The sequence below is a fragment of the Acipenser ruthenus genome, chromosome 3 (genome assembly GCF_902713425.1).
Source record: "Acipenser ruthenus chromosome 3, fAciRut3.2 maternal haplotype, whole genome shotgun sequence".
NCBI classification, from domain to species: Eukaryota; Metazoa; Chordata; class Actinopteri; order Acipenseriformes; family Acipenseridae; genus Acipenser; species Acipenser ruthenus.
This window is the reverse complement of record NC_081191.1, coordinates 59,132,272-59,146,540: the sequence shown is the minus strand read 5'-3', so window position 1 is coordinate 59,146,540 and position 14,269 is coordinate 59,132,272. Positions and strand designations below refer to the sequence as shown.

Below are 14,269 nucleotides of genomic sequence, written 5' to 3'. Positions count from 1 at the left end.
ACATTTTTGCCAATTTTTCATGGGAAAATTGCTCCAGTTCTGATAAGTTTGTTGGGGATCGTCGATGGTCTGCAATCTTCAAGTCTTGCCATAAATTTTCGATTGGATTCAAGTCAGGACTTTGACTGGGCCACTCAAGAACATTAATTCTCTTCTTGTTCAACCACTTGAATGTGGCTTTGGCTTTGTGCTTCAGGTCATTGTCCTGCTGAAATGTGAATTTCCTCCCCAGTTTCAGTCTTGGCTAACTCAAACAGGTTTTCCTCAAGGATTTGTCTGTACTTTGCAACATCCATTCTCCCCTCCATCCTGACAAGCTTCCCAGTCCCTGCTGAATAGAAGCATCCACATAACATGATTCTGCCACCACCATGCTTGACAGTTGGGATGGTGTTGACTGGCTGATGTGCAGTGTTGGGCTTGCGCCAGATGTAACGCTTGGAATTTAGACCGATAAGTTCAATTTTTGTCTCGTCTGACCACAAAACCTTTTTCCACATGTCTGCAGTATCATCTACGTGCTTTAAGATGAGGCTTTTTGAGTAATTGCTTCTTTATTGCCACTGTATATATATATAATGATGGAGTGAACCTGGACTCTCCTATCAAAATTATGGAGGCTTTAGGACCCTGGGGGTTTAGGAGAGGACACTCCATCCTAGTAAAACTGAAGTTACCAGGAAGCCATCTTGCTAAAGGTCTCCTACATTAGTTAATTTATTGAATAATGAATGAGAATGAGAAAATGATAATCACCTGCGACTGATCACGGTAATGAATAAAACAGGCAACAGTTGAGTGTTTTGGTGGTTGGGGGTTGGAGAAAGAGTTTGTGTGTGGAGTGTGAACAAAGGAAAAGAGGTGAAATAAAACTAGAAGAGAATTGTTTGGTTTGGAGACCGGTAAACTGCTTAGCCATCCGGTAAAGACTTGGGGAAAAGTTTAGAGGACTTAGGTTTTGTTTTGTTTATATTGTTTCGATGTAATCAGAAATAAACACACTGGCTTTGTCCTGTTTCAACTGAAAGTAATTGTGTCAGTGTTTTATTTGTAACAAGAAAACTGGGCTGGTGAGAGCTTACACCTGGGACACTAATTAGAAGAGTCAACTTTGTGAAAATATACTTACAAAGCCCAATTTAGATAACTACTACAGTATCAGTTTTTCAAAGATAAATTATAGGTATACTGGTTGAACACATCAATCAATCAATCAATCAATCAATCAATCTTTATTTTATATAGCGCCTTTCATAGTGGACCACCATCACAAAGCGCTTTACAAGATGCAGCAACAGCAAGAAATCCATAATACTTTAAATACAGAGAGTATTAAAAACACATCAGTATTAAAAGAGCATAATTGCTTCATATAAAATGTGTGTGTGGAATTATGTACAATACATTATTGTATATTTAATTATTTTGTAATTACAGGCTATAATGACAAGATAGTAGCTTTCCTTCGCCAACCGAACATTTTTGAGATACTTCAGGAGAGACAGCCAAGCCTGGCTAGAAACCATGCACTGAGGTATGTACTCAACTGCACTGCACTGGTCCTCCACTCGCAAAACTGTTTTGTTGGCAACATGAAAATGTTATACCTAATAGGAACGCCTAAAGGGTTTTAAAAGAGGCCACTGTTCAGTATCTACTGGTACTATTTTGTTGTTTTTTGAGAAGTAAAAACATCTACACAACATCTACTCCCTAATTATTTTGCTATCTGACTTGCACATTAGATGTCGAAATCTGGGAGTTTGTGAAGGGCCCTTGTATAGCTAGGTAGGTAGATATATACTAGTTTTACAATGCTTTTCTACATCAGAATTGAAAAGATCTAGATTTGTAATTGTCATATTTAACTACTTACCTTACCTCTCTATCCCTCTTATAGCTTTGTTACATCATATTAAAGAATCTGTATAGATACTGTGTGTGGTGTTTCTAAACATTCTTTTGGCCACAGAGCAAAGTTTTATTTCGTCTGAATTTCTATTCCTGAAGTTCTATACCATTTCCACTGTGAAAGACCATTGAGGAAGTCATTTTTGTTGAGATTGCTCTTCTAATTGTAGACTCCCTCCCTTCTGCAAGTCTGTTTAATTCAACATTAGAGAGAATGGTAATGAAGGATTCCTAAAGTGAAACAAACACGCACCTGCAGAGGTCAAAATGGGATATCTGTTGCTGTCATTATCCCATCACATCCTATATATTTCATGTAATTTCACACTGATTTCTTCAAAGTAGGAATGTCATCCAAGCTCCATCAGAGCAGCACTCAGCATAAATGGAAGTGTGGTATTAGCACTGAAGAAAGTTGTGTGCACCGTTGCATTTTTAATACAGGGTATACAAGTAGAGGCGGCCCCCATATATTTTTGCAAGTAATGGATTGAGGCACGTCATGGTGATCTACTTTTCCATGATACTGATATGGTTCTTTACAGCTAAGAATGTTGTCTTTACAGCCATGGCAGAGGGGTTAGGTTACTAACATACTTGCTGTCCTCTTGTCCTGGATACTTTGTTTCAAGGGAGAAGATTCATTACATAAGAACAGAAGGCACTCACGGAGTAGAAAAGTTATCGTGTGATGCAGACCTAGTCATTTTGTTAAGGTAAGACATTTACAGTAGGTATCTGTCTGATGAAGTTTCTGTGTTTAAATCATTAACACTCTACACTCTATCATTAATACTACTATTCAATTCATATTTTAGCTGGAACTGTTACCAGACGTTAAATATATATATATATTTAACGTTACACATATCACGTATTGCTAAAGAAATGATACCAACGATGGTACTTGCCGAAACGTTTCTCTACTTGACCAAGTTTTTACCTGAACATCTAGAGAACCGTGCTACAGATACATAGCAAAATTGTTACATATGTCAAAAGAGCAGCTTGTGATGAATCTTGACTCCATCGTCCACAAGTTATTGGGAATGTTACTGTCCATATTAATGTACATTACACTTACATTTGGATGTAGTATGCAGAAGGAACATTGGCTTTTGAACAAATTGGTTTGTCATTCTTTTGAAAATTCAAACCAGAAATATGTTAATGTGTGAAGATATAAAAGCTTGACGTATTGGTATTCAAGACTCCTTTTTGTTTTAAATATTCAAGAGTGAAAAAGTTAGTCAGTGTTTTACAAAACTATTTTGGTTCTTGGTGCAATACCAAATTATGACACAAACAAGGATCACAACATGCCATTGAAAACCCTAACTGGATTACAATCCTGCTTAACTCTTTGATCTCCTTGGGGGTAGTATTTCTTCTCTCTTTGCAAAACAGTCTTCAAAGCAGAGATTAACCATTCTGAGCACTGGGAAATTCCCAAAAGGAGTTCCCAAAGCCTATATAATCCAATTACGTGTTATCACGTAAATAAAATCACACTGGCCCAGCCAAAGAAAATATGCATCTCTTTGATAATGTGTGTTTCTTACTGTTTGTCACTACACAACTGTGGCCAGAGAACATAACTGTCATGTAAGTGTACACTTCAGAATCATATTACAAAATATTAAGGATAGCTTCCAATGGCAAAACAAAAAGTTTATAGTTTGTACTACTATTCTAATGTAGAAACATTTATAAAGGCATTTTTGCGTTGGAGCTATCAGCCAAATTTACTAAACAAGTCTGAATGGGCGTGTTGAATGTTTTTTTAAATATTTATACTTTACTATGTATAAATATTCTTGTATTCTGTCACATGAAAGATCGTTTTGCATCATCGTCATATTATATTTCTACAAATGGTCAAATAATACAATATGTTTATCTTTTTGTTCTGTCCAAAAAAAAGTAATGTGTACATTCAAAGAAAGTTAAACTACTTGCTCAGTGTGTCACGTATGTATACAGTATAGTTACTGTATATGGGTGTTTCTCAATCAAAAAACAATGACTTAAGAGCAGTAAATGTGTTTTTTTCCAAGACTTCTCTCGATGTATTTGTGTGACATATACAACAATAAGTAAAGGTCCTTAATAAGCACTTAGGTGTAGTTTTATGTGAAACATGTAAATGTTAACAATTTTAGGGGCAGACAATGTATTAAGTGATAGATTTAACTGCTTTGTATTAAATGGCTTTTGTAACAAAATCGAAACTGTACACTTTCATCACCATCAGTCTCAGTTTTCTCAGCCGTGGGACCTTGAGGTGTACCGTAGGTTTACTGAAAGTCTCTAAATCCAGAATATAACAGGTAAATCTCCTGTGAGGGCTGATCTTCACACTAGCCTGACATGTGATTTGTTTCTGCCCCCACTAACCTGTCATACTTTGTTCTCTTACAGCCTCTTCGAAGAAGAGATCATGTCGTACGTCCCGCCACATTCCTCATTTCACCCCGGCTTCAGCTTCTCTCCCCGCTGCTCTCCTGGGTCCTCACCTCAGAACTCCCCAGGTCACTGTTTTTGAAGGAAGGTTAATCTTAGAGTTGCCTGCTTAACACAGAAAATATACATTCAAGAATTCCTATTGCAGGGAGCTAATAGCCAAGGTCAATAGACAAAACAACAAAACAAATTTGTGAATTCCATTTGGTCAAGCAGTATGCATGTCTGAGATTTTGTGAATGCCTGTGTTCTCTAGGGATGTATCGCATACTTAGCTAAACCGAACTATTTGCCATTTAGGAAGTGAATGCTTTATGAGTAGCTGTTTTCTATGTAAATTCATGAAATATCTCTCTAAGGAATAATATATGACAGGACGACAATAAATTGCTGTCACTGTGGCTGTCAAATATGAATATATACATATACAGGGTGGGCCAAAAGATGCACAACATAGGTAATGCTTCAATTGACGCCCTTGTTCCTGTAAAAAGCTCTGAGCATGCCCAAAACTTGATCATTAATCACTTTCAAAGTATTAACATTTTACTTATTTCTGAATGGCTACTAAATCATATTGCAGATATTCCACATTATGATAACCCTGTACGAAAAAGGACACCTGCTCATATTATTGTTGTCCTGGAAAGGGAGACTCTTCTAACAAGCAACAGGGCTGGACGAGTGTTTAGCCTGGGCCCAATTTAGTTTTGCTCAGATGCACACACTAACATGGTGTATCATCGGTGTATCTCCAAAATAAAATAATAACATGATACTTTAAATAGCCTGTTTTGTGCTTTCAAAAACCTATTTAATGTTAAAAATACATGACTGTAAATCAGAGCTCCTGCTGCTTCCTATGATGCATCATTTTAAGTAATAATTCTATTTTCTACTTGTTATAATCACAGCAGAAGTGCTTAATATAGTACAAAAAGTATAACAAAATATAATCTAGTGTGACAGTCCTTACAGATTTTAAGACTAAGAAATGCTTTGTAATAAACATTTAAATCTGTTAAATGATTTGCCTTGCAGATTGTCATTGAAATTAATCACAAAGGATAAGAGCAAAACTAGGAAATAGCCTGGCCATTGAAGAGCAGGTTTTACTGCCAAACATGTACTAATTAAAGTAAAGCATTTATCCACATTTCTTATATTTCTTATATGTTCAAAGTAAGAGTGTGTAAGGATGATAAATGCAACGGGGTCAGAAGCTATAAAATATCTTGGTTTTATGTGTTCTCTGCAGAAGATTTAAAAACAAGTCATCTCTCGTTCAAGCCATAGGTGCCATTTAAAACTGACCTCCCAAAACATTGATGAGTCGGTAGTTTGTCTGATACTTTGTGGACACACCGAGTGCTAAGAATGGTTTGTTTGTCTTGGCAGGATTGCAGAGAGCTGGTGCCAGGGCTCCTGCACCGTACCGCAGAGATTTTGAAGCAAAGCTCCGCAACTTTTATAGAAAGCTGGAGGCAAAGGGCTATGGACAAGGGCCAGGAAAAATCAAGTAAGTTGCCTTCATGTTAGAACAGCAGCCTTGAAACGGTTTGCACAACCCAAATGAGATTTCATTATTAAAATGAGATTGTAGCATTGGGTCCAGAATAATGGACATTGAATTTGGTGGTTGAACCAGTATTATTGTGTTATTCATCAAAACCTGCTTTAATGTTTATAATAAGATGTGCTTGAATTATTTTCATTTGTGTCATCATACTTTTTCAGTACACTATACGGCATAATGTAAAATATGTTTTATTAAAGAGGCCTCCTGCTTGTTAACTGTTGGCTGAAGGTTGCAAAAGTCACAACATCGATATATAATGCTTTGGATATTACAGTAATCTGCAACAAATGTTTTTTTTTTTTGGTAATACCGTTTAACAGGGTCAGCTGAATATGTACATGTTAAAATGAAATTAGTGTCAGCTTCTTAAATTTTCACAAATTAGAATCTTCCGGTTCAGCAAATACATCTTGTGAGGAAATTTACTGAATATCCAGCTCAGTTTTACCAGCTCATATATCCTGCTGTTTTTCGAAATGTCACCTTCATTTAAGAAACTTTATTTTAGTATGAGATTATCCACACCAGTCATTCTGACACCTAATTAGCTTCTGTGGGATCCAGAGCCCTGCTTCTGTGTCCTGTAACAGAATAGCCAATGATTAGAACAATAAAACACAATCATTGTTATGCCTAAATGCATTGACCCTTGGCCATCTGTGCCCTCAAATTAAGTCCATGTTGGGGGTTAAAGTCATGAAGAGAATGCCACACTATCTAACTTATGTACTACCATACCTTATTGTAGTTAAAATAACCTTCATAACTAAAAATACATTTATGTTTCTGGTGCACAGGGCATGCAATAGGCTTAGAAGTAAAGAGGTTGAATAAATAATTAATTGTTTAACAAATGGTCTCGAAGGGTATATAGTGATTTGAAAAATACATTCAAATATCAGCCACTTTCTTATAATATGGACTATATTTATATGATCACTGTTTAAAATAATCCCTTCTGAAAATCTTTAAAAGTATGTAAAATGTCTGTTTCTATTTTTAATATTTAAGCAGTATAGCTCCCTCACTGTTAAAGTCAATTGAATAGACCCATAATGATTTTTTTTACATCTCTTGTGCTAAAAGCATCTACCCATTAATACAGACATTCCTAGCAGTCTTTGTTTGCGATGAACTCCAAGTCTGACATGTGGCACTGAGAACCCACATGCTTAACTCAGTGTAAAGCCCGCTGCACACAGCCTGACTCAAGCCGTCCCGACTCATCTCATCTGAGTTTGCATAGATTCTGCGATCAGTTGTGCTCAGTTTTGGTTTGACGTCACAATTGAGTTTTTTCTGACTGGGTGTTGCACACTGGTAAGACTGAATTACTGACCACAAATAAATACTGGTGATTACTATGTATGCAAATTTAATTAACACTGCCCTGTACACATTTTTGTATTAACTTAGCCCAACATAGCGACCCTCATATTATGCATGTCATCGTATGCTGATTAGACGGCGGAGACAGCGCCGCGAGGCAACCAAAAGAAGCGCTTAGCCTATTAATTAATTGACCATTTACACCGTGCAAACGTTTCAGTCAGTGTTTGACTTTTTGTATAGTTTGTCTACTACACTTTAGCATGTGGTAAATAAAATCCAACCTGGCGTTTTTTTCTCAGTGTGTGGATCTAGGGGCTTGTGATTTGTGACCTATTGGAGTTCGACACACCGGTTACTTCTGTTTTAGCGCAGTAAGAAAATATAGGCTGCCTGTAGATTGATAACACTATGTAAAACAATTTTTGTTCCTGGGTAGTAAGTGTTATTTCCTAATTGCTTATGCCTCAAAAGTATAGAAAATGGCTATTATTCCCCACAAACTTTGCTTTTGTGACCAGGAGTGATATTTTGAAATGTACCTATTTCCAATGAGAAAATGGGCGAATTTGTGTCTTTTCGTTCACATAAAGTCAGGAAAAAACAACATATGAATCCAAATTAACATGCATTTATACTAAAGTAATACAAAAATGACTGCAAAAGATTTAGAAGTGAGTAGTTTTTCGAGATTTACGATTATACTGTAAATCACTTTCACGAATCAGCCCCCAAATGTGGTCTCCCATCATGTTCTCGTTATACTGTCCTGACAGCTCATCCAGGAGCCTCAAAGCCGTGCTGCTCCATAATGGTAACAAGTACCCGTCTCTTCCCCTGGCTCACTCGGTGCACCTCAAAGAGGATTACAACAGCATCAAGACCTTGCTGGACGCCTTGAAGTATGATGAGTATGGCTGGGACCCCCGGAAGGTGCTGATGCCACCACTGCACATCAAATTGGGCCTTATGAAACAATTTGTCAGAGCTCTAGATAAGGAGTCGGCAGCCTTCAAGTACCTTCAAGACTTCTTCCCTAAGCTGTCTGAGGCAAAGGTCAAAGCCGGTGTCTTCGTCGGACCACAGATAAAGAAGATCCTGGAGTGCAATGAATTCCCCAAGAAGCTCACTAGTAAGGAGAAAGCGGCTTGGAACAGCTTTGTCGCAGTGGTTCGGGGCTTCCTCGGCAATCACAAGGCCGAAAACTATGTGGAGCTGGTTGAGACTCTGGTGAAGAACTACGGCACAATGGGCTGTAGGATGTCCCTCAAAGTCCATATCCTTGATGCTCATCTTGATAAATTCAAGAAGAACATGGGAGCGTACTCAGAGGAGCAAGGCGAGCGCTTCCACCAGGATATACTGGACTTTGAACGCCGCTACCAAGGACAGTATAACGAGAACATGATGGGAGACTACATTTGGGGGCTGATTCGAGAAAGTGATTTACAGTATAATCGTAAATCTCGAAAAACTACTCTCTTCTAAATCTTTTGTAGTCATTTTTGTATTACTTTAGTATAAATACATGTTAATTTGGATTCATATGTTGTTTTTTTCTGACTTTATGTGAACGAAAAGACACAAATTCGCCCGTTTTCTCATTGGAAATAGGTAAATTTCAAAATATCACTCCTGGTCACAAAAGCAAAGTTTGTGGGGAATAATAGACATTTTCTATACTTTTGAGGCATAAGCAATTAGGAAATAACACTTACTACCCAGGAACCAAAAAAAAAAAAAAATTGTTACACGGTGTAATAAAAAGGTCAATTGATCATTTACCTTTGATTAGAAAACACCTAAAAAAACTATTCAAATGTGCATATATCTGGTATTTTTTAATTCGGGACACTCAGAGCAATTCAAGACTAATGTATTTTTGCCTGTGGAACTAAAGCTGTCAATAATCCGCCATCTTGTATGACAAGTTACATGACAAGCTACGTCATTTAAATCTGCTTCACCATTGGTTGACACCCATATGACTAATCGGTCTCGGTCAGTCTTGGTCGACAACTGCTGCACGTCTGAAAAAGATTCAACATGTTCAGTCTTCAAATCTGAAGACATCCCGACTGAAATCTGCATAATCTTGGTTTTAAGGGCACGCACACTGATACGATTCATCCAGACTCTGTACGGCCAGTTGAGATGAGATGAATCGGGACGGCTTGAGTCGGGCTGTGTGCGGCAGGCTTTAGACATCCACACTGTATAAAGGATATATTCCCTCTGTCAGTAAAAGATATGCAATAATAGTTTTAAAGCTTTTCTAAAACTGTTTTACAGATACAATTTAACAAGGATTTATTAGGGCTTCGTTTTAGTGGAACTGTGTGTCCTGATTTGCAGTTGTCACAGTTTAAGCGTTCAGTGTATCAGACATAGATTTTGTGAATGAATCTGTACTTACTTGCAGTCTCCATTGCTCTTGGTCTCTTACAGATTGATTATCCGTCGAGATCACCTACTGGAGGGCACTTTTAATCAGGTGATGGCCTACTCACGCAAGGAACTCCAGAGAAACAAGCTCTATGTCTCATTCGTGGGTGAGGAAGGGTAAGGCTCCATGTTGCTGCTGACAGGCAATTCTAAGCTTACTCACAGTTCCACTACATAACATAGATTGAAGTGAGGTGAAGTGTTTTGCCTCAGGTTCACACAGTGAGCCAATTGTGGCGACTAACAAAAACTGTAATAATTTGCACAATGAAATTAGCTGTAAGTCATCATAAGTAGATACTGTCAAACATACTGTATATCTGTATCAACGGTGACAGAGCCTTTCTAAATGTGGGGGGGGGGGGGGGGGGAGGAGTGTGTATCCAGGTGGGGGGGAGAAGTTGAGAGTGTGTAACATGACCATTAGAAAATGTTTGCTAATTTATGAAAACTACACAACAGCGGAAGAGTACCACACAGAAAAAAAAATGAAGGCAGTTAAAAAAATAGATTTTATGTACAGATCTGAACAGTGGTGGATCTCCATACACCTATTTAATTGAAATACTGTAGATAATTTTGTTTACCATGGTTATCAAAATCCAATATACAACAATGCTTGTTTGTTTTTGTAAGTACAAATATGTAAATCACCTGGGAGGATCCTATTTTAATGATTTAAACGGCGGTGGTTGTTGGATCCAGCATCGTTTATTTCAGTTGAATAGACCTCCTTGTCTTGTGTACAGGGAGCTGATCCTTTCACCTTCTTTTTAAACAGCTTGGACTACAGTGGACCCTCAAGAGAATTCTTCTTCCTGCTTTCCCAAGAACTGTTCAACCCCTACTATGGCTTGTTTGAGTACTCTGCCAATGACACGTACACAGTGCAGATCAGCCCCATGTCAGCATTTGTCGAAAATCATCTGGAATGGTAAACTAGTCTTTGTTTTCATCTGTAGTTGTATTTTTCTCCTTTCTTTTTCTTTCCCTGCTAAAACAACACAAGGCTCATAAATCAAGAAATTCTTGGGCTAGGGTGGGCTGTAGGTAACTTTGTGGTTATTGCCTTTCAAGGTCAGTTCCTAATTACCTACAGCCTGCTTCAATCAATCAGTCTTACCATTCTTTTGTCATTACTAAACCTTTTAAGCAAGCAGCATTTTTACATAGTTCAAACACATTTTTTGTTAGCACTGTATGATTTTTGTCTGTAGTGGAACAGGTTCCCATAACACTGACGTACAAGCTGAACTAAATCCTTAGCCTCTGGTTTATAGGGGGCTTCCTTAGAATTCTAAAAAGGAAGTAACTCCCTGTCTAAAGTTGATAGTTGCATAATATTTCACTAACATCTGGCATGTCCCTTACCCATATTCCAGTGCCGTGCTCACAAGCAGGTTGAGTCAGTGTTGGCAACACATGAAGTAATTGTGGGTCTATCAGAGTTTACAGCACTTCAGGCACTGATGCCTTTTTTCCACTGTACAACCGAGCCAAGCCCTCACGGTGCGTTTAAGGAGAGCCTTGGTTGTTTTTCCACTACAGAGCAGAGCCATGCTACTGACGTCACACGCAACGAAAGACAGTTGTTATTAATGATTGTTATTAATTAACTCAGATGTGCAAACAAATGGTTCTCTTGATGTTGGTTTTGATCATCTAAATTGTTGGATGTTTTGATTTCTGGTGGTTGTGTTTGACAAAGTTTCTTTTTTTTCCCTGCTTCTGCCTACTTGAACCCAGCTGTTTTGACCCTCTTCTATCTCCCTAGTGGCTTTCAGTCTGCTAGGGGTGCTGACTTCCATGAATTGCATGAATTGTAGGTGTGCCAGCTCCTCAAGCTCCTGTTGCTGTCTCATTTCCTGCAGCTCCATTTCTAGCATACTTACTAGTTTAAGCAAGTCCTGGATCGTGCGGCAGTTTACACACACTTGGTTTAGCTCTGCTGGGTTTTCTCGGATTTCCCACATCATGCAGGTGTCACAGATTACTGGCTTGAAGACCTGGCTTGAAATGTTAATTTTTTTCTTTTTTTTTTTTTAAGTTTAGTTTAGCTTCTGCAGCTGTCAACCTGCTTTCAAACTGCTTCTAACTGCTCTGTACTTTTCCATGACTGTACTTCTCCCACGCTGTTGCTTCCACACCCTGTCGCTGGGAAGCCTGCCTGGCTTTTGTTTGTATCTGTTGTGCTGCTGGCTCCGCCCCTCCCCCGTGTCTCAGAACGACGGCCAATTTGAATCGGCTGCTCTGAGCTTCAGCTTATTATCAGAAAAAGACGCGCAGTTGTTAGACTTTAAGCTGCAGTGTTTTCTGATTTAGTTCTATTGAAGGGGAAAAAAGAAGGTTTTAAAAATATAATTTGCCCATTTTAAGGATAGTTGTTTTTTTCTACAGTTGTTTTTTGTTTGGCGCAACGAGAGCCGTAGTTGTATGTATGGTACAGCTGTATTTTGTTTTACTATATTTTTGTAAATAAGTTTAGAATTGTTTTATTTTCCACATTTTTTTTCTTTATATTAATATAATAAAGGTCAAGGATGAGACTTTTGTGTTTTGTTTTTGAGGTGTGAGTTAAGTGTACCGTACCCGCGGTTTATGTCCATTTGCTTCAAATCGTCATTCAACTTTCTCATTTTTGATGCAAGACTCCAGATCTTTTTGAACTCTTCTATCTGCCAACATATAAACTAGAGCTAGCACTTCCTCAGTGTCCCAAGGCTGTACTTTTCTCTCATCACACTCACTGCCCGCGTGTTGTTTGTTGTTTGTCTTTCTGGAGTGTACTGACTGATGCAACGTAATAACGAAAATCCTTAACTGCAAAGCATACGACATGGTTTATTTAGATTTCCAGAAAGCTTTTGACAAAGTCCCGCATAAAAGATTAATTCTCAAACTGAACGCAGTAGGGATTCAAGGAAATGCATGCACATGGATTAGGGAGTGGTTAACAGGTAGAAAACAGAAAGTACTGATCAGAGGAGAAACCTCAAAATGGAGTGAGGTAACCAGTGGTGTACCACAGGGATCAGTATTAGGTCCTCTGCTATTCCTAATCTACATTAATGATTTAGACTCTGATATAGTAAGCAAACTCGTTAAATTTGCAGACGACACAAAAATAGGAGGAGTGGCAGACACTGTTGAAGCAGCAAAGGTCATTCAAAATGATCTAGACAGCATTCAAAATTGGGCAGACACATGGCAAATGAAATTTAATAGAGATTTAATAAAGTGTAAAGTATTGCATGCGGGCAGTAAAAATGTGCATTATAAATATCATATGGGAGATAGTGAAATTGAAGAAGGGAACTATGAAAAAGACCTAGGAGTTTATGTTGACTCAGAAATGTCTTCATCTAGACAATGTGGGGAAGCTATAAAAAAGGCTAACAAGATGCTTGGATATATTGTGAGAAGTGTTGAATTTAAATCAAGGGAAGTAATGTTAAAACTCTACAATGCATTAGTAAGACCTCACCTAGAATATTGTGTTCAGTTCTGGTCACCTCGTTACAAAAAGGATATTGCTGCTCTAGAAAGAGTGCAAAGAAGAGCAACCAGAATTATCCCAGGTTTAAAAGGCATGTCGTATGCAGACAGGCTAAAAGAACTGAATCTATTCAGTCTTGAACAAAGAAGACTACGCGGCGATCTGATTCAAACATTCAAAATCCTAAAAGGTATAGACAATGTCAACCCGGGGGACTTCTTTGACTTGAAAAAAGAAAAAAGGACCAGGGGTCATAAATGGAGATTAGATAAAGGGGCATTCAGAACAGAAAATAGGAGGCACTTTTTTACACAGAGAATTGTGAGGGTCTGGAACCAACTCCCCAGTAATGTTGTTGAAGCTGACACCCTGGGATCCTTCAAGAAGCTGCTTGATGAGATTCTGGGATCAATAAGCTACTAACAACCAAACGAGCAAGATGGGCTGAATGGCCTCCTCTCGTTTGTAAACTTTCTTATGTTCTTATTCTTATGTACCGAGCCCTCATGGGTTGGATGTGCCAGTGGAGAATTCAGAGTATTCAGTATATTATTTTTCCACTATAACCCATATTCAGATTTATGGTAGTGTGTTTGTAATGAAAGGCTTTACACCAGCACTGATTAATGATTGACTGGTTTGGGGATTGCAACAGGGCAATCAGAGAAAACAGTCTAATTTGTTTATAGTTAAGAGTCTACTGAAACCGCAGAGAATTTACATAATTTTCCTGAGTAGGTTATGGAATAAAATTAGTATTTTGTTGACATTTCGCAGACCTGTTTAAACATTAAATTAAACCTAAGTAGATAATAAAAGCCTTAAAAGCACTATAAAAGCCTAAAAATAGTGGTACTTGCTTCCTTACTAAAACGGAGTGCTGTCATTTGTTTAAGGCAAGCATGCAGTTGCTGCCGACATTCTCTTGCCTCTGTGTTGTGAAGACTTGCCCATACATTGAGACTGCATGTTCTGCATCCACTGAATTGGTTGGAAGTGTAAGACAACACTTTGCCAAGTTATACAGATGTGGAAATCGATCAGAA

The 14,269-nt window shown here is 38.1% G+C and overlaps 1 protein-coding gene across 3 annotated transcripts in view; it reads left to right on the top strand.

Annotated features, from left to right (window-relative positions):
- Positions 1-14,269, top strand: part of LOC117435482 (E3 ubiquitin-protein ligase HECW1) — a 189,535-nt gene that overhangs the window by 152,134 nt on the left and 23,132 nt on the right. For all 3 annotated transcript variants that reach the window (XM_059014511.1, XM_059014498.1, XM_034058677.3), the window contains 6 exons: positions 1,438-1,534; positions 2,544-2,627; positions 4,333-4,442; positions 5,773-5,893; positions 9,731-9,844; positions 10,509-10,661. In XM_059014511.1, the coding sequence (XP_058870494.1) occupies positions 1,438-1,534; positions 2,544-2,627; positions 4,333-4,442; positions 5,773-5,893; positions 9,731-9,844; positions 10,509-10,661 (679 nt within the window). The remainder of the gene's footprint in view (positions 1-1,437; positions 1,535-2,543; positions 2,628-4,332; positions 4,443-5,772; positions 5,894-9,730; positions 9,845-10,508; positions 10,662-14,269) is intronic.